A 27,154-nucleotide genomic window follows, 5' to 3' on the forward strand; every position below is an offset into this window, starting at 1 on the left:
GGGGTAATAGTTGGGGGGGTGTTGATATCACCTTTTATAATGTCTGGTGACATCAAGCCCAGAGGTTAGTAATGGAGAGGAGTCAATAAGACGCCCCTATTACTAACCCCATAGTCATATTGTATTTAACACACACACACACACACACACACACACACACACACACACACACACACACACACACACTGAGATTAAAGTCCATTAATTGAAAAAATGATAGACTTATTTAATAAATCTTAATTAAACCATACTTGCTGCATCACCCATTCCAGTGAGGCCAATGTCCCCTGCAAGAGAATTAACATAACAAACAACAATATTCCTCACCTGTCCGCTGAGAAGATGATACTCCATTTGTCCCACGATGTGTCTAGCTCTGCTACATCTAGATGACAGGCTGCATTGTTGTATAATGAGACCATACAGCCTGACATCCAGCAGAGACACTGAGCAGAGTCTGCTATTGCTTCTCAGTATCTAGCCGTGAACTCCTATAGCCTGTCTGATGTCATTGTGAGCGTGAGAAAGTTCTCACACTGGCGGTACCATCAGAAAGGTCCTGGGAGTTTGCAGCCACTGAACTCACTTCACCTAACTGATGTCGCCAAAATACCGTAGTTATTTAAGAAAACGTTTGATTTAAGAGTGGCTGTAATGAGACAATTTTTTCTGCATTTAGAAATGAGCGTTGAAACAAATACAACTGCAATCAGGACGATAGAAGTCTTTTTGTTCTTCGTAAGGTATCAGTTTCATTACCCCTTACTGATCCTGTAAGTGAAAAGCGCCCAAAGAATCTCCTGATTGTACAATATACAGTACATTTTGTAGGATGAGCAATGAAATATTAAAATTCATAAGAACTGATGTTTTCTGGCCTTGCTTGCTAAAGAGTCGAAGAGATTCAATGCAAAAATTTTAAGAAAATCGAAATTTCATTCTCTGTTCACAAATGCAAAAGTAATAAATTGAAGATATTATCATTATCATGTCAATAAGACCCTCTGGGTGGTTCCCCCACTGGTGAGCTCTTTGCAACCCTCACAATGGTCAGATGTACAGAGGATAGATTCATACACTGTGTATGTGCCATTATCTATCTTGCATCTCAGCTCTTATTGAAGTAAATATGACCCATTAACTCAGATGTGAGAGGGTTCGACATCTAGTGCCCCCACAGAGACCAGATTTGTAAAGTGTGCATACCCCCAACAGCCCTACGCCTTGTATGGAGCTGTGCACGCTTTACAAATCTGGTCTCTGTGGGGGCACTAGATGTCGAACCCTCTCACATCTAAGGCTGTGTGCACACGCTGCGGATTCCGCTGCGTTTCCGCAGCGGTTTTGGCCGCTGCGGACACGCAGCAGTTTTAGCTGCGGTGTACAGTACCATTCATTTGAATGGGAAAAAAAAAACGCTGTGCCGGCGCTGCGGAAAAAAAACGCGCGGATTTGCTGCGGTTTTGAATCCGCAGAAAGAATTGCATGTCAATTCTTTCTGCGGAAACCGCTGCGGGTTCCTATCTCCACCATTGTGGAGATAGTGAATCCGCAGGACCAAACTGCAGGCAAAACCGCAGATAATCCGCAGGTCTTTGGACCTGCGGATTATCTGCGGTTTTTGCAAAATCCGTGCGGATTAATCCGCAGCGGATTCCGCAGCGTGTGCACGTACCCTAATATTATTGGCTAAAATCCTGGAAAACCCTTTCAACCAATCCTGCAGTTTGCTATGTACATGGATACATAGAGGCTGTAGATCAGTCTAAATATTATTGTATATGTTTTGGATTAAAAATTTTTATTTTTTTTTACATTTCATTTTATACCCAATTCTGTCCATTTCTTTTAACTTCTACACATTTTTTCTTCATTTTTAGTTTGCATGATATTTTCTTTGCATTAATGTTCACTTTTCAATTTACCGTATGTTGAAAAATTATGAACTTAGCCTAAAACTTTAAAAGGAAAGTGACAGCTGATGCTTGATACCCGATCCATGAGCAGCATGTATCCTACAATGGCTGTATGATTTTAGCCAGGTATGTTTGACTCAGAAAAGCTGTGGTGTTTCAACGGAAAACATAGAATCATAGAATGTTGGAGATGGGAAGGGACCTCCCGTGTCATCGTGTCCAACCCTCTGCTCTCAATGTAGGATTCACTAAAAACGTTAGTGTTTTTTAGTTAAACATATGACTGAAATCATATAGCCAGTGCCTGATACGTGTTGCCTGTGGATCGGGCAGGATCGACTGTGAGGTTCCCGTCAAAGAGCTATTATCTTTGTATTCCGCTTGTATAATTCTGGCCCCATTAAGCCACATTCACACATCCATGTTTTATGGCCCGCCATCCATGGACTGGACTTCTTTCCCAAGTCGGACTCAACAGCCTCAAAGGCAAAAATGTTGCCATCAAATTTGGGTCAGGGGACCTTCGGCCAGTCCATGCACCGCGGTCTGTACTCGTGACGTGTGAATTTAGACCTTACTTAGAATATAAAGCAGATTAAAATGACTTAAAAATGTTCCTCGGTGTTAGACCATAATGCTAATTCCCTTTTGCAGAATTTTGGGAATCATTTAGAGCAGACTGGCCTTTCTGAAACATCCCAAAAAGTAACTGTGTGTAGGAGACATATTGGAAAAAAAACTTTACTTCGTTTTATGTTTATTTTGCAGCTTGCAATTGTTTCATTGCGGTCGATATTACCTTATCTAGCTGGAAAGTCAATTTGCTAAAAAGTGTTGTTGTTCCTTGGTTCCTGACACAACATTAAACATGCCTTGCCCAATGCTTTAACAAAGTAATGAAGTTAAAGTAGTTTTTCAAAGTGACAGCCAGAAGATTCCCTGGGATAGTGGAGAGAATAGCGCTATTGTTTCTCCTAAAAATCAGCAATTTTGGCTTATTACAGCTTATCTGCCTCTGTGACACAATGGGGCACGTCTATCAATGTATCGTAATTAGAAAACTGGCACTGGTAGATAGCGGCATACTTGTATAACAGCTGTGCTTATATCACCAAAAACACGTCTCAATTTTTATTTTTGTGTGCATACGTTGAACAGACAATTGCAGACATCATTCAGATCAAGGCAGGCGCTGCACAACGAAAATTGGCAAATTACTACACTGTAAGGTAACCTTGATGTTTCCATACGTAAAAGATTAGACTCTGTTGCATTGCTGGAATCTTATGAATTCTGTAAATTTGGAAATGTCCCCCGCGTTGTTGTGGTAGTTGTGGCAGCACACTAGATTTTGACTGCAGATGGAGCTTGTCACATGCCATACAATATCCTATTAGAGAGATACGTACATAAGACATAATGTAAAGCAGGGTTCCCCAACCTGTAGATCTCAAGCCCGAGATGTGTGGCTCGCCAGATTGGTGCATTAACAACCAGCAATGAAGACTGGGTCTTCAGATGTTGACTTTTATGAGTAGACCAATACAGAAGAGAAGATCTGGATGTGCGTATTCATGTGAGGTGGTTGAGGGGAAAGACCTACATATAGGATGATGGCGTGTCTTAGAGGCAAGCTTGAAGAATACCAAATGAGGTTAAAGTGGGAACCCTTCAACATGGGGAAGGTTTGTCTGTCGTCATAGCACTAATAGTGGGCTCTGAGTGGCACTACTGTGGGTTTGCTGGCCTGAATGTGGCTTGCCGTGAAGTCTTGTGTAGCTTCTCATGTGCCACTTTCCACCACATTTAGCTGGCATCTGGTGGTTGCTGAACTCACACCAAGTTTACTGATTATATTGATTCTAATCATATACTTTCCTCAACATTTAGTTTGGAAAACCAACAAAAAAAAGTTGTGGAATTATTGAAATGACAAGCTTGTTAGAAAATTATAATTATATGAAAATCATGAAATTTAAACAAAATATTCAAAACCTCTCGATTTATTCAGTGTAGTGTTTTCACCATGCAAAGAAATCACCACAATTACATGCCTTGCAGCTATCAATTAGGTTATTACTGGTGTTTGAGACGTTTTCTGCCACATTGCATGAAAATCATCAAGATCCACTGTTGGCAGCTCCCTTTACAGTTACTGATTAATGTCCCAGATGTGCAAACGACATCTGATAGTTTGTGTAGATACTGTTTAATGTCCTCGGCTTGGTATGTGAAGTTTAATTTCACTTGCACTACAGAACGGATCACTATGTGCCATTTTCCATATCTGATAAGTGGCACTCCTACTTGATGAATATTTTGAGTTGTCTTGACAATTTTTTCAGAGTTTGCATGTCATTAACTTGTCTATCCATCTTGTGATTTCCATAAATACATGACTTTTTCATCTTGGTGTTGCAATTTCACTGTTCCTCCACCTTTGTATCAGCTACATTGGTGTAGGAAGGCATGTAATCAGGTCATAACGTGCACAGTTGTAGTTTTAAATATTTTTGGAATAATAGCTTGCTAAAAGATGTCTTTTGCATTTTTTTTTGCATTTCCATCGGCACTTGGAATTTTTTTCCCTTATGTTTTACAGCATTGTATGTCAAATTTGAATGTTGTCCTTCGAAATTACAACTTGTCTTGCAAAAAATAATCTCTTAAATGGCTATTTCAATGGAAGAATAAAAGTTATAGCTCGTGGAACAAATAGGGGGAAGACAAATGCATAAAGAAAAATCAAAACATTCCTGGGTCCTTAATGGGGTTGTCAACTACTCAGACAAACTCTTCTGAATCCTTATGTTTCCCCCAGTAATATAATAACACCATTGCTCACATCAGGTGCCGGCGTCGCTAGTGGTGTTGGCATTCCTGGGGCTGGCTTCACTCTCCTCTCCCATGGTCGTGGGAGCTGCAGCAGCTGTCACTTCCTCTGGATGTCTTCATTTGCCCGAAGAAGGGGAGAGTGAAGTCATCACTGACTGGCCGTAGGGATCGTGTGAAATCACAATGTCACGCGAGCTCTTGGAAAGCCAGTGGCGACACCGCTGGAATGACTACGACACCAGAGGTGAATGTAGGTGTTAGTATTTTACTGGGGGGGGGGAGGAATTAAGGGGTTTTCCGTGTAGTGGAGAAACCCTTTAAGAGGTTAAAGTGATTATCTGCTCTGGTTTACTAAACTTGTTTCCTTTCTATTATATATTTTTTTTTTTTTTTAACTAGATGGCTAGTCTTTTCCATTGGATCATTCAGTAGGACACTGCCTATAGAATTCCAGCATCACAGATTTGAGACTATTCACAGTAGTACTGCAGTCAGGTTTCTTCTTGTGTTTTTTTTTTTTTTTCTTTAAGTCTGTATCTGTAATTTGTACATGAGGTACATTTGATCTATACATTATACTGTACAAAGTTTTCCTTTTTACTGTCCATCTCCATAGCTTTGTATTTATCATTCTGCCTGAAGTTCCCGACATTCTCCACTCTAATTAGAAAATCTCCTCCGCTCCTGTAAAACAATATCAGGTACATACCGGTTTGCAGTTCTACACTTGATTTTCCAGGGCTCATCATTTTGGTGTTTTTCTTTAAAAATATCTCTACACAGGAGGGAAGAGGATTCGGCAACGGTTATAATTATTTTTTCCTGCTGTAATTTCAGATGTCAGTTCTCATTGAACAAAAGGAATGTGTTCAAGCTCTAGCTGACAGTGTGCTGGGGATTACTTTGGGTTTTATTATAATATCTCAATTAGGCAATTATTGTAATGGTTCTGTTTCAAAACAGGTATTTCGAGTACTTAAAATGTTGCACCGATGTAGCAGAACTGAGTTTCCCCTATGAGGTAGAGTTGAACTCCTCTTGTTTTGATGGTCTACATCAGTGTTCCCCCAACTCCAGTCCTCAAGAGCCACCAACAGGTCATGAAAACATGAATTGAGGATGGCTCTTGAGGACAGGATTTGGGGAACACTGGTCTACATATTATCTTAAAGGGATTGGCCATGTCTTTTTATTGATCGGCGGGGTGCTTCTACTTGCACCCCCACCAATCAGCTGTTACCAACGCCATTTGCTGCCTGAAGTTCTTGGATGTTGCCGTAATACAGCAGCTCTATCATTTCTGTAGTGGTTGCTCCCTTTACTGCAGATCCACATCTGAAAACGATTAGGGGTCGATCTGTAATACCCATGGAGGCTACTGTGCTCTTAGGAACCTTGAGTACTGCAGGAATTCTTTTGCAACCTTGACCAGATCTGTGCCTTGCCACAATTCTGTCTCTGAGCTCCTTGGCCAGTTCCTTTGACCTCATGATTCTCATTTGGTCTGACATGCATTGTGATCTGTGAGGTCTTATATAGACAGGTGTATGCCTTTACAAATCAAGTCCTATCAGTTTAATTAAACACAGCTGGACTCCAATGAAGGAGTAGAACCATCTCAAGGAGGATCACAAGGAAATGGACAGCATGTAACTTAAATACGAGTGTATGAGCAAAGGTCTGAATACTTATGACCATGTGATATTTCAGTATTTCCCTTTTAATACATTTGCAAGAATTTCTACGTTTGTTTTTTTTTTTTTTTTGTTCAGTCAAGATGGGGTGCAGAGTGTACATTAATGAGAAATTACCAAATGGCTGCAATGAAACAGTGAAAAACTTAAAGAGGTCTGAATACTTTCCATAATTACTGTAGCCGTTCTCAAAAAGATGGTCTGGCTAATCATTTGGGTGGCAGCTATCACTCCCGACTCCTCTGTACACAAGTTTGCTCACTCTGCCGGGCATTCCTGTGTGCTCTTCGAGAGCGCCGCAGCTACACTTCTCTGACAGCGGCATATCTTGCTGGCAAACAGATTGACAGTCTGAAATCAGACATTCTGGATCCTTATCTTCACTGACATCGTTTACTGCTAGAGAGTCGGGAGGCCCCCATACACTTCAGACTATTACCTACAATACACTATCGTGTATGGGTGCTAAGGACTTCAACGTTTTTTGCCTAAATTCACAGATTTTTCTGTTGATCATAAAATTACTTTTCAGTATTAAGTCTTAACTCTACTTCTGTGACCTGTGAGCCAGGGAAGTGTTTTCCCACAGGTCATCCAGCTTTTTGGTTAGCGAATAAAAGAGATCAGTCTCAGGATACTTTTGTCTTTTTTTTTTTTTCATAAAATACTTTACATAAGTTGTTCTGATAGACACGGTACCATAATATAATTTTTTTACTGCACGTGACAGATAAATTTGACAGCAACAAATCCCATATATTAATATGCAGTTTTGTCTAATATTTACCCCTTAAAGTTAAGTGACTGCGAGCCATGAAAAGCCAAAACCAGGACTGGGTGAAAAATGCAGAAGCGGTGACGTGTTTCTGTTTGGGTATGTGAACGCCGATCCCGAGTTGCTGCGGGTTTGACACTGCGCATTTATGCAGCATCAAACCCGCAATCTCCAGCTGTGGCAGCCCAGTGGATGCGTCCAAAGTCGCCTGCTGATCACCAGCATTGACAGGTGGTGCGTCTTTCAAGACTGCTGCATGTCAATTTCCCTTGCAGAGACACTAGAAATTAAATCAGTAGAAATGTATTGAATGCGGTAAATCCGCACAGTTCAGTGATCACACGCGGATTTACCTGCGATCAATAGAAGGCAGCTCTTTCTATGCAGTGACCATACGCTGCATCCAAAGCGCTGCTAGTTCTTGATCGTGAGCGCCCATCCTTCTACTTTTCTGCTGATTTTTCGTTACAAATACTGATGTAAAATACTGACCAAATACTGAACGTGTGAGTGTGGCCTAATACAGGTAATAACGATGTATTTACAGAGCCAAGTGGATGTCCCACCACACCTTAAGTCCCTAAGACCATTTTTTCTATGGACATACTTCAAGACTCATTCAGACAAGGGTATTAAAAGGGTACATGTGCATGAGAAGAATAAAAGCGAGAAAAATATTGCAGCATACACAATTCTGGTCACTTATGAACGAAAATAATGCATGCAAAAGAAGGTAGCTTCAACCCCTGGAGCCGATGGAGCTACACATGAAGCCAATCATGGCTGAACATACCAGCAATGCAATAGTGGCCCAAGAGGTAAGGGGTCACTTCTGTAGCACACATATAAAAGGGTGAATGTTGGACTGCACAGATCCTATATGCTATTCTTACACAGGGGCCCTTTTCTGTCTCTCTACACCCCTGGGGGCCAGTAAAGTCTGTCTAGAATTTTCCTAATGCTTATGATAGCCATCTGGATTCAATCTTAAAGGGTTTGGCTACTACTTTTTTTTATTGATAGCCTATCCTAATGATAAACCATTAACATCTGATTAATGGGTATGCAACTAATGGCACTTGCGTCGATCAGTTGTTACGAGTGCAGGCAAGAAGTACCGAGTAAAAAGGCCGTAGATGTTTTGGATTGTCATGATTTAACCCCTTAACAACCGCCGATACGCCTTTTAACGGCGGTGGTTAAGGGTACTTAAACCACTGTGCTGTTAATTTACGGCGCTGTGGAAAAAGTGTATAGCGCCCCCCAGAGTCAGATTTTCTCCGGGGTCTCGGCTTGCGGGTGGTAGCCGAGACCACAGAGAACATGATTCGGGTCCGTTTTTACCGACCCCGGTTTTGCAATCGTATAATGGCGACCGCAAAAAAAGTAAATAACCCCCCCTTTATCACCCCCCACTTAGTTAGGGAAAAATTAATGAAATAAAGAAAATATATTTATTTTAATTTTCCCATTAGAGTTGTGCTAAAGTTTGAGTTGGAATTAGGGTTGGGATTAGGGATTAGGGATAGGGGTGTGTTGGGGTTAGGTTTGTGGTTAAGGTTATGGTTGGGGTTGGGGTTGGGATTAGGGTTATTGGTGTGTTGGGTTAGGGTTGGGGTTATGGTTATTGGTGTGTTGGGGTTAGGGTTGGAGTTAGAATTGAGGGGTTTCCACTGTTTAGGCACATTCAGGGGCTCTCCAAACGCGACATGGCGCCACCATTGATCCCAGCCAATTTTGCGTTCAAAAAGTCAAGCGGTGCTCCCTCCTGAGCCCTGATATATGCCCAAACAGTGGTTTACCCCAACATAAGGGGCATCAGCGTACTCAGAACAAATTGCACAACTTTTGGGGTCTGATTTCTCCTGTTAACCTTGGGAAAATAAAAGATTAGGGGCTAAAAAAATCATTTTTGTGGGGGGGAAAAGATTTTTTTTTTTTTAATTTTCACGGGTCTGCGTTATAAATTTCTGTGAAGCAGTTAGGGGTTCAAAGTTCTCACAACACATCTAGAGAAGTTCTTTGGGGGGGTCTAGTTTCCAAAATGGGGTCACTTGTGGGGGTGTCGACTGTTTAGGTACATCAGGGGCTCTGCAAATGCAACTTGACGCCCGCAGACCATTCCATCAAAGTCTGCATTCCAAAACGGCGCTCCTTCCCTTCCAAGCTCTGCCATGCGCCCAAACAGTGGTTCCCCCCCACATAAGGGGTATCCATGTACTCATGACAAATTGCACAACTTTTGGGGTCCAATTTCTCCTGTTACCCTTGGGGAAAATAAAAAATTGGGGGCGAAAAGATCATTTTTGTGAAAAAAATAAGATTTTTTTATTTTTACGGCTCTACATTATAAACTTCTGTGAAGCACTTGGGGGTTCAAAGTGCTCACCACACATCTAGATAAGTTCCTTAGGGTGTCAACTTTTCAAAATGGTGTCACTTGTGGGGGGTTTGCTCTATTTAGGCACATCAGGGGCTCTCCAAATGTGACATGGCGTCCGATATCAATTCCAGCCAATTTTTTCATTGAAAAGTAAAACGACGCTCCTTCCCTTCCGAGCTATGCTATGCACCCAAAACATTGTCAAAATTACCGCGATCCATGGAAGTGTTCCAGAGTTATTACTTCATAAAGGGACAATTACTTCATAAAGGGACAGTGGTCAGAATTGTAAAAATTGGCCTGGTCATTAACATGCAAACCACCTTTGGCGGTAAAGTGGTTAAGTTGCAAATTGGCTCCGTCACTAAGGGGTTAAAAAGAGAAAACGCAGCAGTTTTACAGTAAATGGCTTCACCCAACTACTAACCATGAGTGGAGAAAAAGTTTTGGCGTTATCATTGATATTCTCTGAAAAAAGCAAAAATTCTGCCAGGGGATGTAAACTTATGAAAACAACTGTATGATCCTAAAAATTATTCTCCCTCCCCCCACCAAAGTAAAATGTGCTGTGTCCAATTTTACCACCTGTAACTTTTCTGCATATTTATCAGCTGCCGAGTATTGGAGCGAATTGCCCAACAAACCAATCTTTAAGCAAGATAGTTTTTCACAAAGGCCAACATCCTATTCTAGGTTGTAGATCCCCACAAGTGTTTTTTTTTCAGTTTTTTTTTTTTCAAGCGCTAACTCAAACATTTTTGTGGAAAGAAGAGTAATTTTTATGTTTTTTTGTTCAATGGTATGAAACTCTGAGGCACCTGTGGGTTCAAAATGCAAACCACACACCTAGATCAAGTCTTTGACGGGTATAGTTTTCAACATTCGGTCTCTTTTTGAGGGGGGTGGTGGTGTTTAGCTGTTTTGACCATGCTCTGCAAATGCAAAAGGACTCTGTCTATTCCAATCAAATTTGCTCTCCAAAAGTCAAATAGCGCTCCTTTCCTCCCGATCTCTACTGTTTTGTTCAGCCAGTGATTTACAACCACATTGTAACTAATCTTGGGGTTCATTTTCTTGTGTTCTACATTGTGGAAATTACACATTTGGGGCGAACGCAAAATTGTAGCTGGGAAAAAAATTGTAATTTTATTATTTTGTATTAATTCCTGTTGTGAAATATCTGAAGGGTAACAAAATTTGTGACAACTGGAGTGCAATTGAATAACTTTTGGATGTTTTCCAATATACGGCCAGCTCAAAGTCACTGCAAAACTGAATAGGTCCCTTAATAAAAAAAAAAAAAACCCTCCTTACACCCTTATAAGGTAAGAAAGCGTTTGAAAGGTAATGCTGAAATGAAGTAAATGAAATGTTAAGTTTTTCATGTTGTATCTTAGCTTAAAGGTATAAAAATGTAAAGTTTTGAACTTTGCTAATTTGTTTTAAAATTGTCACCAAATGTCCAATATTTTTATGAAAAAGGTAAAGGTAAAACAGAACGATTGAAAAAATGATGAAAAAAAAATTCTCAAACAATTGGATTTGTAAAATCATTGCAGTTTTCACCATGTAAAGTAATACATTAGATTTAAAAAATGGGGCTAGGGCCAAAAATTGACCCCATTACTGAGGTGTTATAATGTAGATATTGTACTGAGGGGTTAAAATTCAGATATTGTAAATCCTATCCAAATAAAAATGCGAACTTCAATCATGGCGATCTGTAAAGAATAAAATTATTTTATATATACAGCTCTGGCAAAAATTAAGAGACCACTTTCAAATGTTCAGTTTGTCTGATTTTTCCCTTTATAGGTATATTTTTGAGTAAAATGTAAAAAAATTCAATATTTTGTGGAATAACCATGATTTTTAAAAACCGCTTTCATGTGTCTTGGCATGCTTGCCACCAGTCTTTCACACTGCTTCTGGCGCAAAAATTTAAGCAGTTTTTCTTTGTTTGATGGCTTGTGACAATCCGTCATCCTCTTGATTATGTAGCGCCCCCAGGAGCACGGTCGCCACGGTGGCATTACCTCCCAGTCCCTCCTAGGGAGTGTGATGTCATGCTTGGAAGCAATGAAAGGGTCTCTCTATCAGGTAGTTTCAGCACACAGCACAGTTCCTACTCCGGGTCAGCAGAAGGAGCTCTGAACCAAACTGCTGAGGAGCTGCTCTCTGTGGTCAGGAATAGGAGGTTAGTTAGTTGGTGCAGGGAGAGGGAAGAGTGTGGACGTGTTGAGACAAGCTGGGGACTGGAGCTGGAGTTTAGCTCACCCCTAAGCTGAAGCGCATTGGCCCGGATGCCGGAGTCCGAGGCTGTGTGGATACTAAAGGTCCCACAGCAGAAGCCGGAGGAATAGAGGCTGTAAATGCTCTTTTCCCAACTGAGAATCGACGACACAGCAGCAATGTGTGTGAGCCAGAGAGCGAGAGAGGGCTACAGGTGCCTGTCATGCAAGTGGAGTTCTACGTAACAGACAGAGGAACTTGTGTGGAGTTCAAAACCGCAAGTACTTCAGAATAGCGCTAGAAAGGAGACCTCACAACCCATCTGCATAGGGAGATTCCCAAGTTGCTTCCAGGCTGACTAACTCCTGTACCATCTGAAATCTGAATCCTGGACTGTACCTACAAAGCACAGTAAAAGGTAAAAGAAACTGCATTCTGTTGTGACCTTTGAATTCTTCCTGCAACCCCTTAGGCAAGGAGATGTAGCAGTGCTGAAACACTACATCATCTACCTCGACATCTATTACAACTGCCCTGGGACTACAGCTCTGCCAGTGGAGAGCTATTAAACCTCTGCTGCATCACACCATCTGTCCCAGAGGATCTGCACTGCAGCGCTGGTCCCCTTCTGACGAGATACCACAGGTGGTGTCACGAATACTCTTTACCGAAACTCTTATCGTCATCATCCCCTGTAAATAGTCCCCATCCATTGGATGCCCAGGGCCATGGACTGGGTCACCACCGCTGTGACACTGTCCCTTTTAAGACACTGGCCCGGTACCGAGTACCCCACTTGCCCTGGCGGGCGCTCCGATTACTTTCCAGAGGTTTTCAATGGGGTTCAGGTCTGGAGAATGGGCTGCCCATGACAGGGTTTTGATGTGGTGGTCTCTTAATTTTTGCCAGAGCTGTATGTACAGCTCTTGATTGGTGCACAGTATATTGATCTTTTTTCCAGGACAAAAACTGTGGTTAGTTTTTACTTTCTTTTCTTCTGAAGACACTGAGAAAGCTTTTAAAACCTGATGTGACAATGCTGCCCTGAAAAATCTATCATGCCCAATCATGTGGATAATGCAATATCTCCTGTGCTTGGCAGGGTGAATCATGGAGGTGTTAACTATTCAACATCCTCCTGCCGCCACTTCAATAGAACGGAGCCGCCTGTGTATTTTTTTCTTTTGTTCTTTTTTTGTTATAGCGTTCAGAAATATTCACAGGAAAGAAAGCTCTTCAGTACGCTGTGCCTCATCGTAATCTGCAGTGGGATACTTTACAAGTGAACATTGCATTGTTTGGATATATGAGTTTCTTCAGGAACAAAATGACAAATTTCATTGCTTCGTGGCGCACAGATACAGTGGAAATAATCGATCCAGAGGGGCTACTGAGAAGCTCCGTGTGACAGGCCAAACAGTGATTAATAGACGGCTTTCAGGGGTTTCTCTATTCCCAATATCCTTTCCTTCTCCCGGCTGGATGTTCTAAATTCTTATTTGGCAAAGTTACATTCCGCAGACACCATCTAGGTAGTGCGGATATTACTTATCAGCTTAAATCCTTGGTAGTATGTAGCAAAGAAAATAAATGAAACTACAACATTATAGTTACGATATATTATGCAACATGATAGTTGTAATAACACGCCACAAATGACTATAAAATACTTTCCGTCTTTGTATAGTTCTGGATTAATGTTATATTATTTCCTTAAGAAAATTGAATAATATACAGTATATCTTTTTCCATAATTGTTTTCAGTCTTTCGTTTATATATGTGGGTGTCTGGGGAAAGCGTATTATGGCGACTTTTAGGGTTCCTTATAGAATTGGCACCTTGCATTCGAGAATCGATCGGTAATCTAGTTAGGAAGTGAGAGTATTCAGGAGTCTTGGAACCCCTGAAGAAGCAATAATGGCAGCTGAGGTGGAACTAGGAAGTGGCCCACTAATTTCAGCTAGTTATGTTAGGACTTTTTTTTGGACGAGAAAATGAGCAGAAACTAAAACATTTTGCGGAGTTTTGTTTTTTTTTTTGCGGATTTTGAGAACTTCTGCTCAATTTCAACTCTAAAAACTCCTCAATTCACTGTGTGAAAATGACTTGGGGGGGCCCCCCTTCATATGTCTGTATGAAATCGGTACCAGAGTGTTCTTCCAGTATGGGTAAAGAGAGAATACAATTACAAAGCTTCTTCTATACTCCTCAATGTTAAACACTGACAGCAGACAGATGTCATCCGTGTGCTGTACGTGCTGAACATTGCAAAGTATAGACTTGTTTTGGACGGTCCTCAGTGTTGCCGGAAAAAATGGACATGGCATCTTCCCAGTTCCACTGTCTAAGGCATGTCCAGGCCTTTGAAATTCTCATGGGCCTCCAGCCTATCTAAACAGGTTATAGCCTTTATGAAAAGATACTTGACTGAGTTTTCCAGTTTCAGAAACCTCATACTCTGCTGCCATTGACAAAAACAAACTGTGTTTTACTTCTCCCTCCCCGGGTTCTGCGCAGTCTGTACCGCAGCTCCCGGTGTCTATTATTGACTTCAATGCGAACGTCTCATTAACAGCACTGCAGCCCATAACTGAGCTCAGTGGTTTTGCCCAAGTTGACTTCATGAGTTGACGCTGCTGAACTCAGTGACCGCCTGAAGCGCTGTCAGCAATCGACATCGGGAGCGGCGAGTCAGTGCTAGACCCAGAAGGATGAGTTAAGCACAGTTTGCTTGTTTTTACCCAAGATAAACTGCAGCCGATGTGACTTGAACAAGGTTAGGAAAGTATGATGTTTTTCCACGTACAATGCCACCCTGCAAATTGGCGGTGTGCAGTGCTGCAGCTTAGTCCTGGCGGAACTCACTTGATATAAACTGTGGACACTTCTATTCCAGGACCACTGCTTAGTGGTTCTGCCAGCCATGCAGTATTAGGACTGGAGAAATGGGGAGTCGGGGAGGTGAGTATTGCTGCTTTCATGTTGTTTTTTTTTTTTTAAACTCATTCTGAAACATTGGTAAAAAAAATTACCAACTGGATTGTTCAATAAATGTGCAGAAATCAATGACATGCAGAAGTAAGAAACTTTGTAATATAGAGGCAGAGAAATCTGCTTCTTTATCTACTTATGAGCTACTTCTTCCGCTGCTGGAGTATGTAGTATAATGCGAAAACAGAGTGCAACACCGTAAGCTCATGCTGAGCATTTAAGCAAGTGTTTAGCTTCAATCTGGAGCTTGACTCACATCCACACAGCTTAGTACTGCTGCATAATTTTATCCAAGATAATGCTGTCTCTTTCTGTGCTAAAAAGGAATGAAGACCAGAAATAGCTATTTGTCCTGTGATGCGTATGTGAGAATTCCAGGCGTATAGTTTCCTCCCATCAGCTTAGCATCAATTGCAAATTATTGCAAAAAAGTCTGCAGAGGAGGAAAGCGGTGAATATGCAGGATGCACGTCATGTAATGACCTGAAGTAGTGTTAAGTTTAGTGATGAGTGAGTATACTCATTGCTCGGGTTTTCCCGAGCATGCTTGGTTGACCACCTAGTATTTTGGCGTGCTCGGAGATTGTTTTTGTCGCCTCAGCTGCATGATCTGCGGCTGCTGGACAGCCTGAATACATGTGAGGAATGCCTTTTGTTATGGAATCTCCACATGGATTCAGGCTGTCTAGCAGCCGCAAATCATGCAGCTGAGGCGACAAAAACTAAATCTCCTAGCACGCCAAAATACTCGGTCACACGAGCGTGCTCGAAAAAACCCGAGCAAAGAGTATACTCGCTCATCACTAGCTATGTTCACAGAATACTTTATTCTGAAAAGTTACTTAAAAGTACAGTCACCCTTTAAGGCTGCGTGCTTTGAAATATAAAAATGGACCCTTAAATGAAGACTAGTGACAATTGCCGCTTTGCACAGATATTGATGCCATTAAGGATGCATATAGCCGTCCAGGAGACACGTTAGTGGGTTAAACTTCCCATCTGTTTCATTTGAAGCTGACTGACCTGTGTTCTTTTTCTCCATCATTCCATTTTGTAAAGAGTCACAGGAGTAGACCAGATATGTCTGTCAAGCTGACAATAGAGAACAGCTCGTTCTGCGTTGATGTTTTATTAGTTTCCCTGCCCTCGTCAGATGGCAAGGCTACATCTACATTATGTGCAGGCACCGTCTATTATTATTATGGGATAAACATCATCCATTTACAAACTCTGAAAACCTCGGCTCCGGTTTGCCAGTAAACAAATATTATTTTTAAAATCGAATAAAAGGTATTACCTGCTACTTTGGCCCAAATGTAATTCTCAGTTTTGGTCACCCATTGTCCTCTCCCGTGAGATTAACCTGACGTTTTCATTTCAACACAGGAGCAAACTCTCGCTCTTCGCAAAGAAGGGATTGGAGTCGTTTTGGATTCCGAGCTGCCTCATCTCATTGGCATTGATGATGATCTTCTGAGCACCGGTATTATATTGTATCACTTGAAGGTAAGAATTGCTGCTCTCTTTTCTTTCTAAGCTGTCGTCTTTTTAATCTTTTTGCATTGCACACAGCTGATCTCACTTTAATCTAAATGCCATGCACAATAAATGTCAAGAAATGGAATTTTTCTTCATTTTGACTCCACAGATGCAAATGGTTCCTCACAGATGCAAAGTCAATTTTTTTTATACTACTTTTAACATGTTATTAGCTGAAGAATCTTTTATTCAGACGATTTGTAGGCTTTCTGATTCTTGGAGATTTCAGAAGGCTACTATTGATTCCGGGAAATAGGCAAACTCTTCCGGGACATTATCCCTTTTTTCCTGAGACTCCTGGATGTGCTTTACTTATTTACTTCACAGTTTCATATCGAAAAGTGTGTTGGGAGCCTGGGAGGGGTATGCGTACAGATTCACATTGATGTAGGAGACCCAAACCAAATAAATGGCCTGCTACATAACTACGAGTGAAAAAGAGGCAGCCTATGTAGTTGATAATAGTAGTTGTAGTTGATACATAAGTCAAGCAAATATAGTAATCTTTGTAATAAATCTTATCAAGAAATTGTCCTTTTTTCCCCTCCACTTATGAGCCGCTACTTATCCCTCACTGCCTCCTGAACTTAACATCCACTTTGAAAATTTGAAAAAACAGTTAAAAATAAGTCTTGCTCGGAAGCAAGATGGAGCCAGATGGAGCGCCACTTCACTGAGGTTTTAGACCATATCTTCTATTAAAGTTTATTGCTAGAGGGAGAAAAAGGGAGAAGCAAACAGCACAGCAAGAGACTAGGCCAGTGATGGCGACCCTTTCTGAGACCGAGTGCCCAAACTGCAAGCTAAAACCCAATTATTTATAATGAAGTGCCAACAGCGCAGTTTAAATTATCAATGTACAAGAGTATAGAGAGATAATAGATTTTGGCATGTAATGCAAGCAGATTACATGCTGAAACCGTCTTCTACATTTCACAGTGTGAATATCTCTAATCTCTAGCCACAGTCACACAAATGTGATAACACTTACTGTATCTGGCTTTTGCTGACTTGGAGATGGCTGGCTTGTGGATAGCAGCTGGCAAGAATGGCAGGCTAGGCGGCTTCACCGTGAACTGAAAAAGTATAAATATTTGCTGCGGCTCTACATTTTACAAAAATATGTAAAACTTAAATGGGACATGTCAAAAGTTTAGATTGCTGACTGTCCAGGTGCTGAGATTGCTAATCGCCGACAAACTAGTAACAGGTACACACTTTTAATTACTGTGCTCACCTCCTGCCCAATTAGAATGGTCCCACAGCCAGTAGTGATGATCCCATCCTGCTCCCCTTCTTGTAGTAATGTCCCATCATGATCCACTTCTTTTAGTAATATGCCCCATAATGATCCCCTTCTTTTAGCAATGTGCGCCATCATGATCCCCTTTTTTAGTAATGTGCCCCATCATGATCCCCTTCTCTTAGTAATGTCCCCATCATTATCTCCTCATGTAGAAATGTGCTCCATCATTTTTGGCCCCTGTATGGTTAAAAATGAGAAAAAAAAAAAAAAAATCATCCTCGCCTTCCTGCTCTCGCTCCACCGCTACTGTCTTCTGGAAGTTCCCGCGTGGCTGCGGCACAAGGCGTCATTTAATGGTGCCGAGCATAATGACGCTCTCCGTCTCTCCTGGGCCCACAGGCCTGCGGCCCAGGAGAGTCCGTGTCGGAGCGAGGAGCAATGTCTTCGCCGAACCGACAAACTTTGAACTGCTAGTGCGATCGCGCTAGCAGTTCAAAGCAGAGATACACTTGGGCTTAGGAGACGCCGCATGCCAACAGAGGGCTCTGCATGCCTTCTCTGGCACGCGTGCCATAGGTTCGCCATCACTGGACTAGGCAGGCACGGGCAAGTTATACTGCACCTTGGAAAAAACATTTCTCAAGTTATTCTGAACACTGCTACACAGCCTCACTCTTCCTTGTTTCTTGGGGGGGGGGGTAGGTAGGGATGGCACTTCTTTTTGAGTGACAGTTGTGCTTCAGTAGCTTTGTCTTGCTGAGCTTTCAATAAGTAACTGGGACACAAGAACAGTCTGTTATTGCTTATTCTATACCTTGCTATTACTATCATTACATATAGCGATAACTGAGCCTTTAAACAAGCCCATGGCTTGGGAAAGTGAGAGCACTGATTAGAAGAACTGCTCTGGAAAGTTCTGATTGTTGAGGCTTAGGGCCTTTGATTTTGCAGGACAGCTAACAGGTCTGGAGCTGCTAACTGTATACCAGTTTTCCCCAACTCCAGTCCTCAAGCCACACACAGGTTTTTTTAATAATGTCTATTTGATAATGCCATCACCTATGCAATACTAAGGAAATCCTGAAAATACGATTGCTTTGTGGCTCTTGAGGACTGGAGTTGGGGAACAATGCTCTATAGACTTAAGTGAGTTGGAGAGAGGTAGCTAGTATCTCAGGAGTTAACTTCTCTTCTGGTATGTAGCTTCCTTACACTGTGTTCCAAATTATTATGCAAAAAATATTTCCTCATATTTTCTCTAAATTACCTGTATGAATTGCAGTCATTGTTATTTTCCAGTCCTCTAATATTCTAGTATAATTGCAATGTTTTTGAACAAACTGCCTATGAAAACAGTATATTTTTAAAAATAAGAAACACTCAAAGTGCATGTTCCAAATTATTATGCACAGCAGAGTTTTCAACCTTTTTTATTTTGAACAAAAAAATGGTCAATTGTGAAATTATAAGCATTATCAGCTTATTACAAAATGAAATCAAACAGTTTTCAAGTCAAAACTTTATTCTATGTGATGTTACATTTGCACATAGGACCCCTTGTTCGAAAGAAGCTTCTGAATGCTCTCGTCCATTAAATTTGTCACTTTTTGGATGGTTTGTGCTTCAATTGTTTTGCATGTGGACAGAATACCCTCCCAGAGCTGTTGCTTAGATGTGAACTGCCTCCCGCCATCATAGACACTCCTTTTGATGATGCTCCAGAGGTTCTCAATGGGATTGAGGTCAGGGGAAGATGGTGGCCACACCTTAAGTTTGTCCTCTTTTATGCCCATAGCAGCCAGAGATGCAGATGTGTTATTTGCAGCATAGAATCATAGAATCGTAGAGTTGGAAGGGACCTCCTGGGCCATCTGGTCCAACCCCCTGCGGCGGAAAGCACGGTTCTTCCTCTTGAACCATGGCAGGAAGTGCTGTTTTAGAAACTCCACATAGATTATGGAGTTCATCTTTACCCCTTCAGGGATCCTAAAGGGGCCGACAATCTCTCTCCCCATGATTCCAGCCCAAAACATTACTCCACCTCCTCCTTGTTGGCGCCTTAGCCGTGTTTTCATGGGGTCTCCATCAACCAGCCATCCTCTACTCCATCCATCTGGACCATCGAGCGTTGCACGGCACTCGGTGAACAAAACAGTTTGGAAGTCAGTCTTCATGTATCGTTTGGCCACTGGAGCCGTTTCTGCTTGTGTGCAGTGGATAGAGGTGGTCGACAGGATGGCTTACGCACAGCTGCAAACCTCTGAAGGACCCTGCATCTTGTTGTTCAGGGGACGTTGGAGGCACCAGCAGCTTCAAAAACTTGTCTGCTGCTATGACAAGGCATTTTTGCAGCTGCTCTTTTAACCTGACGCAATTGCCTGTTGGAAAGAGTCCTCAATTTTTCCTTATCAGCACGCACACGTGTGTGCTGGGAATCAGCTACATACTTCTTGATTGTGCGATGATCACGATGAAGTGTCTTGGCAATGTTGATTGTAGTCATGTCTTGACCTAAATACTCCACAATTTGTTGCTTCTCAGCAGCCGACACATCCTTTTTCTTTACCATTTTGGCAAAAAATGTAGGCTGCTTAAAAATGTGGAACAGCCTTCTTAAGTAGTCTTGCCTTTATTTGGACACACCTGCCAAACTAATTTGCACAGGTATCTGCAATTGCTTTCAGTGATATAAAGAGCCCTGACACACATCACAATCAATAAGTTTAAATGACAAACAAAAAAATTCTAACCTTATCACTCCTAAACTCTTTTTGCATAATAATTTGGAAAACAGTTTACATACCCAGGCTCTGGAGGCCACATTCCTTGGCAGCAAGTTGTACTGTAAGATAAAAGCTCTAACAGCAGGAAAATGACAGCAGAAAGAAAAAGTAAGTTAATTGCAAACTTGCTTATTTTCATTCTGTCTGTCTATACTATTTTCATAACATGACAATACCACTTTAAGTGCTGAATTCGCAGCCACACAGCTCAGTACTGCAGTTTCACATTATCTGTTCTACTGTTTTTTGTGTCGTACACACAATGAAGAGCTGGAATCCCTTCCTCTGTTTAGAGTACAACCACACACAAAGGAGTAAAATAGCCAGCAGACGCAATTCTAAATACATAAAGGAACCAAGTGGTATTTATTGCTAGCTGACTAAATGGACACATAAGTGTTAAACACTAAGACAGTCGAAAATATACAAAAAGCACAACACCGAGAAAGACACATATTGACCGACCATGAATCCCAGAATTAAAATATAAATTTTATTAGTATAACAGGAATATAAATAATTAAGGAAACCATCACTGTATGAATTAAAATTTTGTATATGCTAAAAAGGGGCAATACTATCCAGATATAGGGGCATACAATACGACAAATGGTGCTAAAAATATGCAAATTAGTAAAAAACAATAAAAAACATACTACTGTGCAGTGAATTAAGGACAAAAGAAAAACAGCAATGTGAATCCTATATAAATAATGTGCATCATGAAAAAATTCTTTTATGTAAAAAAAAGTGCACCAAGAAACATTTATAAATAAAGTGCAGTGCATGAAAGACCAGTAGGTGTCAGTACTCAGGTATGCCGCATAGGAAATCAGAATGATACTGAGAGACACCAGAGGGTATCAATATGTGAATTACTTGTATACAGACCAGGACTGATAAAAGTAATTACATGAATTGAAAATGTGAGGTAAGGGTTAATTATTAACTTACAGTGTATACAGCTCCTGGTCTCCTGGATAGGCCCCCTCCCCAACGCGCGTTTTGGCACATGCCTTCGTCAAGAGAAATAAAAATTAGAAACAGAGCCTGAAAAACAGAAAATTGTAGCTTATTTTGAAAAGTTACCTGAAAAGACAGCTACACTTAAATTTTTTGGTGGGACTCTGGGTAAAACATGCCAGTGTTTATGTGACCAATTCATATGAATTTAGGATTTCACTTTACCAAAGACTCTTTGGCACAAAGCATGCTTAGGAGTTCATATGGACCCCATATGGATAGAGGTATTCCCCATTAGATGCAGTATTTCTGCGGAGACTATGACTACACATACGAAGTCCATTGGAGCATGTCAAAAAATGTATTTGTCTTTTTTATAGAATACGTCAATTGTTTTTTATGCACCTCCATATAAAATCTGCCTACAGAGGTGCAAGCAATTCTTTTCCATGCGAATGAGCCCCAGAGAAGTTATTAAAAACTGCCTATTTTATGACGAGATTACTTTCTATAACATTGTAAGACCTTCTTGGGCTTTGGGCGTTCAGGTCGTTAAGTCTGCGTTTGACTTTAACTGATTTTTACCTATTCTCTTATATTTAGGGCAGAGAGTAAACTTAATAATTTGCGGAGTGCAAACATCTGGAAACTCCCAGCAGCCAAGCATTTTCTAGTAGTGCCCACATCGCCAAAACTTTGCCCAGAAAGTTTCTTTATTCCCTGCGCTGATAAGGGAGAGCAGCTAAAATGGTTGCGTATAAATAGAATATTTCTCAGCAGGCAGAAATTCAGATCAATAAATCAGTAGCCATCTATAAATTAAGAATCGCAAATTTATTTGCCCTTCCATGCAATGCTTTAATATATTTTGCTATTAAAAAATACATTTTGTCCTAATACCTGAAATGTGTAATGAATAAGGAGTAAGAAAATGGAATGTATTAATATAGATGAGATTTTTTTTCTTTTCCCTCAGCATTATACATAACAATGTGCATCCTTATCTGAGGCTTCTTACGTGCCGGCCTATTTTGCTTGAGGTGCGATCTTAATGATCAGAACTCTCCCAGCTCTTTGTTAGTGAAGGGAGAATCTGGAAGATGCAGCAGCTCGGCTATAGCAATGTATTGCTGCAGGGGAATCAAGGCAAAAAAACCTTATTTTGCAAATGTATGCCGAATGAAGCTCCCTTTCCAGCAGTACTGTACATAGCTTAAGGTTGTCTATTTCAATATCACTGGTTTATTTTTACTGACAGATTTCTTTTAAACTTGATCTCCTATGTATTAAATGACTTCCTCATTTCTCCAAGACTTTTGTAGGAACTCTGCAGCTCGGTTATTTAATATTTTACATTTAAATTATTTTCCATTTAGCTTCCTCTTTCTTTCCCCCTCGACTCAAACGTAGCAGCACTCTACATATTTAAGCTGGTTGAAAAAAAAAATAAATAAAATTTTAAATTTCAGATTGAAGCATTGTATAACACTCACCTACTTAAAGGGGGTGGGGCCACTTTTATCTTTAAATAAATGTATTCATTTTATAATTTTGTGGCATGTGCGCTAGCATATATGCAATTTAGTAAGGAAACGCTGACATTGCTATCTCCGTTCTCAATGATGTATCACTCGCCGTGAGACGCAGATTTTCTGCAGACAAGGGAAAGAAACCCTTATTCCAAAAAGTTATTTCCAATATGTGATATATTAGGCTTTTTCTGTGTGCCCTATAAGTGTTAATCTAATGTAATAAAAACCAGACAAATGTATACATACACAGTAAAAATAAAATGTGAAAGCAAATAGTAAATACAAGGAACAATGAAAGCAAGGGGAGGCCGATGAGAGACACAAAATAAGGCCACTATGATGACCGTCTATTATTGTTACTGTACACGATATAGAAAGCGATCCTCACCACTGGCAAATTCAATATTTATTCTTCATGCATGGTCATAAGATGGAAAAGAGAGACGCGTGGAAACGGCTGTGTGCAATGTTTCACCCGAACCTCAGCATGTCTTTGTACTTTTGACAATACATGGATGAATTAATATTGGGTTCATCGGCTTTCTACTTTTGCTTTATGAAGAGAACAGATTTATGATTATCACAGGTTCTTCTCCTGCACTTGTTACTGCTGCCTTTTGAAGGAGCTCATGACCAGACCTGTCCATCAGGCTTCTTCAAATGAAAAGCAGCTCTTCAATTGGATGAGACTGATGGACTTATCTGGTCACTTGTTCCTCCACCAGCAGCCGTTTTTATCAACAATAGAACTGGTAAGTCTGTGAGGATGGCACCAGTAACACGTGCAGGAGGAGAACCAGCACTACTTATATAGTGTAAGGACTAATATCCTCAACACATGTGGTCAAATCCCTGGAACTTAATATATTTTAAACACTTTCGTTAGGGTATATTAGCCGATGGTGGTAAAAGCTCCTTTAGGCCTTATACCCACGGGATATCTACAGTTCTGGCCAGTGACGCATTTGACTTTTAATGTACCGGTGTATGGTGCCTCCACAGTTCCAGCAAGTTACTGCCTTTAATGATATAAGCTTTAACGCCTCTTTCTACTCCTCTGAGTCTGTGAGATGAAACTTCCTTGTGTCTCCAGCTAAATCTGAAGCTCAAAGAGTGAATTTGCATTTCATAATGTATATTAGTAGGTGAATAAAGAGTTGCCGCGCTGACAACACTGTGGGTTATGGTGTAAAACCAAATCAGCCAGAGATGGCAAATGGAGGTACTCACTGGTATTAGTACTTTATGCCAGTTTTTCTCCGTTCCTCATAAAGGGGCCAATCCGGCGCGTTTCGGGGGAACCTAAAATAAAAACAAATCCCCCCCTATATATATATATATATATATATATATATATATATATATATATATATATATATATATATATATATATATATATATACACACTGTGTGTGTATATGCGTGTGTGTGTGTATATATATATATATATATATAGATAGAGAGAGATATATATATATATATATATATATATAGATATATAGATATATATATAGATATATATAGATATATATATATAGATATATATATATATATAGATAGATAGAGAGAGAGATATATATATATATATATATATATATATATATATATATATATATATATATCTCATTAGCCATAAAAATTTTTAAAACATTATATATAGTATTGTGTATTGTGTGTGCTACATTTGCATATAGTATGCGGTGAGTTAAAAGGTGATAGCGGTAGTGCAGTGTCCATACCTTGAGGAAGGGGGGAGGGTTCCCCCGAAACGCGTCGGGATTGGCCCCTGCACACGTCCGTCAATTGCGGACCAGTGACGTCACCGCTTCACTACACGCCCCCCGCTCGCCACGCTACTGCACGGCGGTGCCATCGGTCAAGCCTGCCTGCTGCTTACTGTGGCGCGCTCTCCAGGGGTTTTATTTTCCATGCAAACGGGAGGACGCTCCCTGCATCTCATCAGCCTTTTCACCCACTGGCCTTTATGAGGAACGGAGATAAACCGGCATAAAGTACTAATACCAGTGAGTACCTCCATTTGCCATCTCTGGCTGATTTGGTTTTACACCTTAACTCTTTCTGATCACAGTGTTGTCAGCGCGGCAACTCTTTATTCATTTTGTTTTTTCTCTCACCCATGACAGCACCACGGAGAGAGGGGTTCCGCCCATCAAGGACCGGAACCTACAGATAAAAAGGCGGCATCTCTCCTCCGCCCCCCCAGTTGGGTTCCTGTCCCTGACGGGTGACCCATGGAACCAGCAGCAGCGGCAGCAGCTTACCTGTGAAGAGTCCAGGGCCGACTCGTCCGGTACACCGAGAGCAGGAAGGCCCCTGTCGCGGCGGTGTCGGTGCCTGAAGCCGCCACCGCTGTAGCTGAGGGGCTGTACAGGGTGAGCGGGCGGGGAGGACCAAGCCGCTGCTCCGAAAAGGAGAATGGGGCTGGAGGGACGCTGGTACACACGGGGGCAGCGCGCGGTACAGAGGTGTACCAATATGGCGCTGCCCCAGAAATGGACGAGACGACTTCCGGGTCCCCGCGGTTGACGCTTGCGCACTGCGCACTCCCCGGGGCACAGAGCGGTGCAGGCTGGGAGAGGAAGTGACGTCACGGCCGGGAAAATTTAAAAAAAAGAACGCTGCAATTACTCCTTGCTGGAAGCGTCCTGTAAGATGGAGGACAGCGACCAGCAAGAGGAGCAGCCAATACAGCAGCATAAGCAGCAGCAGCAGCCCAGGCAACACCACCATCGCCGGAAAAAAGAAAAGGACGGCGAGGACCGGTCCAGTAGCCACTCCTCCACGCAGCGGAGAAAGTCGACTGCGAGGAGCAAGTCACCTTCCGTGGATCAGCCCCTGAGGGATCCGAAACCACCTCCCGAACCAGGAAAGAAGAAAGAAAAAAACAAAGAACAGGGAATGCCCCACCTGTAGCAGACCGCTACCACCAGCTTGGGATAAAAATCTCTGCGATTCCTGCATTCAGGAAGTTCTTTGTGATGAAACCCCGGATTACGCCTCGGATCTAAGAGCGGTAATCCGTTCGGAGTTTCAAAGTGCCCTTTCATCCCTAAAACACAAAAGAAGGGGAAGGAAAAGGGACACAATAGTAGCCTCCCAGTCAGAGGCCTCGACGTCAGGGGAAGTTACATCACATACCTCAGGCACCGACGCGTCATCCTCAGATGAGGAAACAGAAGGTCGGCATTGCTTTCCTCTGGACGAGGTAGACATGCTAGTAAAGGCGGTAAGGTCTACCATGGGGGTAGCAGACCCTCGGCCAGATAGATCAGTCCAGGACATAATGTTCGGGGGACTAGGCCAAATGAGGCGCAGAGTATTTCCGCTGAACGAAAATGTACAGCGCCTGATAAAAAAAAAAAAATGGGAGAGACCAGATAGGAAGAGCTCCACGGCTCCCTCTTTTAAAAGAAAATACCCATTCGATGAGGAGGTGTCCACGTCTTGGGACAGAGCCCCGAAGTTAGATGTGGCGGTCGCCAAAGCCTCCAAAAAATTTGCACTCCCCTTCGAGGATATGGGTACTTTAAGGGACCCATTAGACAAAAAAGCTGATACTTTCCTCAAGGGCACTTGGGAATCAGCAGGAGGAAATTGTAGGCCAGCAATAGCGGCAACTTGTACCTCCAGAGCCCTCATGGTGTGGGTGGACCGATTAGAGAAACAGCTAAGGGAAGGTACATTTAGGGAGAAGATCCTGGAATCCATTCCAGTGATAAGGGGAGCGGCGGCCTTCTTAGCCGACTCATCGGCTGATTCGGTAAGGTTGTCATCCAAAACGGCAGCCCTATCAAACGCAGCCCGAAGGACGGCTGTGGCTTAAATGTTGGCCTGGGGATTTACAAACCAAGATGAAACTGTGCCATCCCTTTTGAAGGGAAATTCCTTTTTGGAGAGACTTTGGATGACATCCTCGAAAAGGCGGGGGACAAAAAGAAGGGATTCCCAAATTTAGGCCCTACAGGCCCCACAGGCTTTAAAAGGTCCTTTTGGAACAAAAATTTTTCTGAGGACACCCTCAAGAGAACAGAAATGGGACAACAGAAGGAGAGACAGGGGGTTCTTCTTTGGTAACTCATCCCGAGACAAGAAACCCTCCAAGTGAATGTTTGCCCAGGGTGGGAGGGAGGCTAAGCTTTTTTCTCCCAGCCTGGAGGAAAATATCGAACAACCCGTGGTTACTAAATTTGATACGATCAGGGTTAAGAATAGACTTTCTCTCCCTCCCACCTCAAAAATATAT

The 27,154-nt window shown here is 41.8% G+C and overlaps 1 protein-coding gene across 7 annotated transcripts in view; it reads left to right on the forward strand.

The window, feature by feature from the left end:
• KIF16B (kinesin family member 16B) overlaps positions 1-27,154 on the forward strand; it is a 538,624-nt gene that overhangs the window by 132,019 nt on the left and 379,451 nt on the right. For all 7 annotated transcript variants that reach the window (XM_073553802.1, XM_073553803.1, XM_073553806.1 and 4 more), the window contains exon 13: positions 16,214-16,333. In XM_073553802.1, the coding sequence (XP_073409903.1) occupies positions 16,214-16,333 (120 nt within the window). The remainder of the gene's footprint in view (positions 1-16,213; positions 16,334-27,154) is intronic.

The sequence above is a fragment of the Dendrobates tinctorius genome, unplaced genomic scaffold (assembly GCF_039654945.1).
Source record: "Dendrobates tinctorius isolate UK_male_01 unplaced genomic scaffold, ASM3965494v1 ptg000203l, whole genome shotgun sequence".
In the NCBI taxonomy this organism is placed as follows: Eukaryota; Metazoa; Chordata; class Amphibia; order Anura; family Dendrobatidae; genus Dendrobates; species Dendrobates tinctorius.